General features: G+C 40.7%; 1 protein-coding gene across 1 annotated transcript; it reads right to left on the minus strand.

Annotated features, from left to right (window-relative positions):
- Positions 1-863: 863 nt before the first annotated feature.
- Positions 864-2,285, minus strand: LOC133301645 (uncharacterized). Its single transcript, XM_061501301.1, has 2 exons — positions 1,947-2,285; positions 864-1,658 (listed from the first exon to the last, which is right to left on the minus strand). Exons 1-2 carry the CDS (start codon positions 2,283-2,285, stop codon positions 864-866), a joined length of 1,134 nt encoding a protein of 377 aa, XP_061357285.1.
- Positions 2,286-5,049: the final 2,764 nt, after the last annotated feature.

Below are 5,049 nucleotides of genomic sequence, written 5' to 3' on the forward strand. Positions count from 1 at the left end.
GTCTTCGGGATGTCCTCTGGTTTTACCCGAATCTGGTGATATCCGGAACGAAGATCAATCTTCGAGAACACTGAAGCACCCCCGAGCTGATCCAACAGATCATCAATGCGTGGGAGAGGATACTTGTTCTTTACTGTCACCTTGTTTACCTGTCGATAATCAGTGCACAACCTCATAGTCTCATCCTTCTTCTTCACGAAGATGACTGGTGCACCCCAAGGAGATACACTCGGTCTGATAAAGTTCTTGCGGGACAATTCTTCTAACTGCTTCTTCAGCTTAGCTAACTCCACTGGTGTCATCCGGTATGGAGCCAATGAGATAGGCCCCACACCAGGTACTAAGTCAATTGAGAATTCAATCTCCCTCTCAGGTTGAAAATGAGGAATTTCTTCCGGAAATACATCTTCAAACTTGCACACAACCGGAATATTAGCAGTAGGTTCTTTGGAGTCTCCTACGAGTCCTCCCAGGATAATGTATCCTGCAACTCCCACATTTAGAGCCTTATTTAATTTATGTGCCGTCAAGTACAAACTGTCCGGCTTTTCTCATTTTGAAGCAAAGAAAACCCTTCTGCTACAACAATCTAGCATCACACCATATCGGACCAGCCAATCCATACCCAAGATAATGTGTAGATTCATGCCCTTAAGCACTATCAAATCCACCATATACTCTTCTTGCTCATATATGAATCTGACTTCTTTGCACTTCAAAGAAGTAGAAACAATGTCTCCGGTGGCAGTCTTCACTACCATAGGAGGCGTGAACTCATAAATGAGTAGATGTACCCCATTAGTAACAAATTCCGATATGAAGGAGTGGGTAGCTCCAGAATCAAACATGGCATCAAAAGTATATCATCTGATAAGAATAGTACTTCTGATAAGGTTTGAAGACCTCTCTGCCTCCTGCTGTATCACTGCATATACCCTGGCACTAGTGGGCGCCATAGGCTCCTCTATGGCTCTTTGAGTAGGCACATACTGAATAGGGATCGCCTGCATAGCTGCAACTTGTCCCGTCTTCTTGGGGCATTCTCTGGAATAGTGTTCTGCCTGACCACAACTGAAGAAAACATTCTGCCCCAGTCGACAAACACTTGTATGCATCTTCCCACACTTGGCACAAGTGGGAATCTTCCCTACACCAGACATTCTGCTTCCATTCTTCACAAAGGGAGTCTTCTTAAACTTGGTATTCTGCTGTGCTTGCAAACCTTTGCTCTTACCCTTCCAGGGCGTAGTCCTCCCACTGAAGCTCTTTCCCACTGCTTCCTTCCCCCTGGTACGATAGTGCTCCTGAATATTCTGGCACTGCTTGATCAACTCCACAAAATCTCTGGTGCAATGACAAGCCAGTTTGTCTGCTATCATATCATTCAGACCCTTCCTAAATCGAAAGGCCTTGTCTTCTAGAGTGAGGGGAGCTCTACCATAACAAGAATATTTTGCCAAGCAGTTGAACTTGCTCAGATATTCATCCACAGTCATGCCTCCCTGTCGGAGGTCTTCAAACTCACTCTTCTTCCTTTCCTTGGCTTCTTCAGGGAAGTACTTCTGCAGAAAATGCCTATCAAATAACGGCCAAGTAATAGCATAACCTTGGCACTCAAGTGAGTTTCTAACATTACTCCACCAGTCAGAAGCATCCCCCTATAACATGTACACCGCATATAGAAGCTTCGTGTTGGCATCACATTCCATAACCTGAAAAATGCGCTCCATCTCTTGGAGCCACTCCAATGCTGCGATGGGATCTCTTCCACCTTTGTAGTGAGGTGGGGAATGCTTCCTGAAAGCATTTAGCATACGCTCTCTAGTATCCCGGTCAAACCTAGGTGGTATAGCTGATCTATCAACCTCAATAATTGGCTGTCTCACTAGTCCCTCATGGACAGATGCCTCTGCCTCTTGATGGGCCTATCCTGACCCTTCCTGTACCAGCACAACAGGCTCAAGAATCTGTACGGGACCAGCAGCACGTGCAACCTGTTGCTGCACATGTGGTGTAACTGGCGGTGGAGGAGGTGGTGGAGGTCTTCCTCGTACCTCTGTCAACAGTAGTCGGATCATCTCAGCATTGGCCAGCCTATTCTGCGCCATAAGGTCTTCACTGGCCTTTCTCAGCTGCTCTCTATCTCGCTCTCTGGCCTCTTCGATTCTTTTCAAATCAGCTTCCCTGGTTTCATTCAGGGTCTGCTGCAATGTTGCTATAGCTGCAACAATAGGATCAGGAGGAGGGTTTTGAACTATTCGCCTGGGTCTCCCCTGAGGTGCCATGTCACTACACAAAACTGCACGAGGTATGAGTTAGCTACGCTCAATCAAGTGATAGCATATGCAATATCATGACACTCAATAAATAGTTCTAACACTTAAGCAATACATCAGTGAACGTCCCGGTGAAACTGCTCTGATACCATAAATGTAACACCCCGTAGTACTCCGGTTGTTAACATACATGATATTTAACATTCATAGCATCATCATATCATCCTTGTGTAACCCCAGGGTCAAAGCCATAGACGGTTACACATGTGTGACTTCTAGGGTCAAGCCATAGACAGTCAACACAACCTCAGTATGAAATAGCTCCCAGAGTCAAGTCATAGGCAGTCTGCATACCATGATCACTGGCCAGGATCCTCATAACATATATCATCAGTGCATCATCATAACATCAAGATCATATAACAACTATATGAATGTGAATGAATGCACATATACATCATACCATATACATTCATACAATATAACCATAATGCCCACCATCATGGTGGGGCCACAAGAGAGAGGAGTCAACTAGAACTAGGAGCTTACCTCAGGGAGCTTAGCACAAGCCCATACTCCAATAGTATACGTATGCTTCAACAAAATCCTCAAGTGTACGGTTCTCTAGGCACACCTAGAGCTGGAACCATTCACATCATTAATTATATATTAATTAATCAAGTCATATCCACGACTTAATCATTTAATGATTTCACTTTTCATACTTATATGCCAATAATATGCCCATTACAAGTCTAGACCAATTATTACATAATTACGTATTTTAGTGCATTATTACAAGCTACCTAAATCTTCAATTAATTACATAACTTAGAATCACATGCAAGTCTCACTTAGGTAACTTAGATTATTTTCAACTCATCCAAGCCATATTTATGATTATTATAAGTTACTAAGGGTTCCCCTAAGCCCACTTAGCTTAAATATCACTTTTACGGTTTTCCAATAACTGTACATGCTTCTGTTTTCTAGTCACTGAGCATAACTCACTTGTTATAAAATTCTCATCTTTTAATATGTTAATATAGATTCAATTACCTTTCCAAAAAGGTATCACATGCCTCATTTGGAGTTTCCTAACTCCGGTTATCCCTATTTGAAGTTGGACAAGCAAAGCTGTTTGCCAACTCCAAACAGAGCCCTAAACATCCTTTACCATTTCTATGATTCTGGAAAATATCCTAAACCAATTGCTCTCAAATTTTTATGTAGACAACTAGACACCTTTATCTTTAATTCGACATATTATTACCCTAATTTGAGTAAGTACAGAGGGAGAAAAAATTCGTGGAAGTTGCAGCCATGTACAGTGCCCCTACACATGGCCTCCTTGTGCAGTCCTCACTCAAACATACATACAAAATGTAATACATCTTCAATTGATACCAAATTTTGACACCACATAGCTAACATCTCAAGCTTCAATTTGATATAAGGTACAACCCTATATGACCTCTGTGGAGGGATATATGCTCTCCCCAATTTTTCCTAAAAACTGGTTACTTAGCCTTAAATGTGTTTAAGATTTAATTAATCAATTATGCTTAATCCACCTCACTTGGTCCCTCCATTAGTGTCCTAGTCTTAGAACAATTTTAAGACATCAAACCCTAATATATATCCATATGGTTGAATTGAATAGTCATAAGATTAAGGATTTTACTTGTCTTTTTAACACACTTTCATGGTTTAATTAAGTCCTTTATGTCTTTAGTCCCCAAAGGTGTCACCTTTATTAATTTTAACCCTAAACCCTAATATTAATGAAGAGGGAAGAATTAAAGCATGGAATTTTTAGGGTTCTTAGTTCATCCACATCAAAAACAACTAACACACAAGCCAAATGTGACACTTTTTCTTACAAGTCTTCATCTTTCTTGAGTTTTAAACCTCTACCACACATTTAACCATCAAGACCCCATTTTTTAATAATTTACAACATCATTATCAACATATAATTATTATGGACGAAATGGAAAGTGGGAGGAAGAAGGGTTTGGATTCATCTTTTCCATGGATTCAAGCCTTACCTCTCCAAGATGGCTCCTTTAGATCAAGATCCAACCTTTACTTACCAAGAATGCTTCTTTTTTTTACCAAGAACCCACCTTCATGAAATATTCAAGGATTTAGAACCAAGAACATAAATTTAAAAAAGAAAAGGTAGGGTTTTTCAAGAAGAAAATGTAAGAAACTTACACTAGACTCAAGAAAACAAGCACCAAGGAGTGTTCTTCCAAGAGAATTCAAAATAACATCTCCATGGCATGAAGAAGCTCCAAAATCGCTGCTGTATGGGAAGGTCTCCACCATGAAAATTTGGTTTTTCGAAATAAAAATAGGATATTATTGAAGAGGATGATGAGGGGAACAACTTTGGTGAAGAGTGTTTTGGATTTTAATGAAGTTTAGGTGGTGGGATCTTAGAGAGAAGGTGGAGAAAATTTGAAAACCTCCAAGGTAGAGAGAGTGAAGTGGGCTGCTGATGGGAAGGGAAGGGGAAGAGTCTTTTTATATTTTTAGGGTTTTCGCCATGTCATTAAGTGACTTTCTGTTATTTAATGATACCCGGTGTAATTTTTCTCTGAACGGTTATCAAATTTCTACCTTGAAACACCCAAGACTCTAACTTTAACATTTTTGGTCTAATTATGACTTGTTAGGCATAGATTGGTCTTTATTTCCATTTTCTCATCTTTTTACCGTTCCGGGATTCTACCGGCTGCTGCTACAGCAGTACAAAATATCCGAC

This window comes from Gastrolobium bilobum, unplaced genomic scaffold (assembly GCF_033153095.1).
Source record: "Gastrolobium bilobum isolate Gb01-03AN ecotype WA unplaced genomic scaffold, APGP_CSIRO_Gbil_v1 utg47840, whole genome shotgun sequence".
NCBI lineage: Eukaryota > Viridiplantae > Streptophyta > Magnoliopsida > Fabales > Fabaceae > Gastrolobium > Gastrolobium bilobum.

Coding starts and splice junctions, on each gene's coding strand:
- LOC133301645 (XM_061501301.1), bottom strand. CDS start 2,285: ATGGCACCTCAGGGGAGACCCAGGCGAATAGTTCAAAACCCTCCTCCT. Junction 1,659..1,946: donor TTCTTGAGCCTGTTGTGCTG/GTACAGGAAGGG, acceptor TACATGTTATAG/GGGGATGCTTCTGACTGGTG.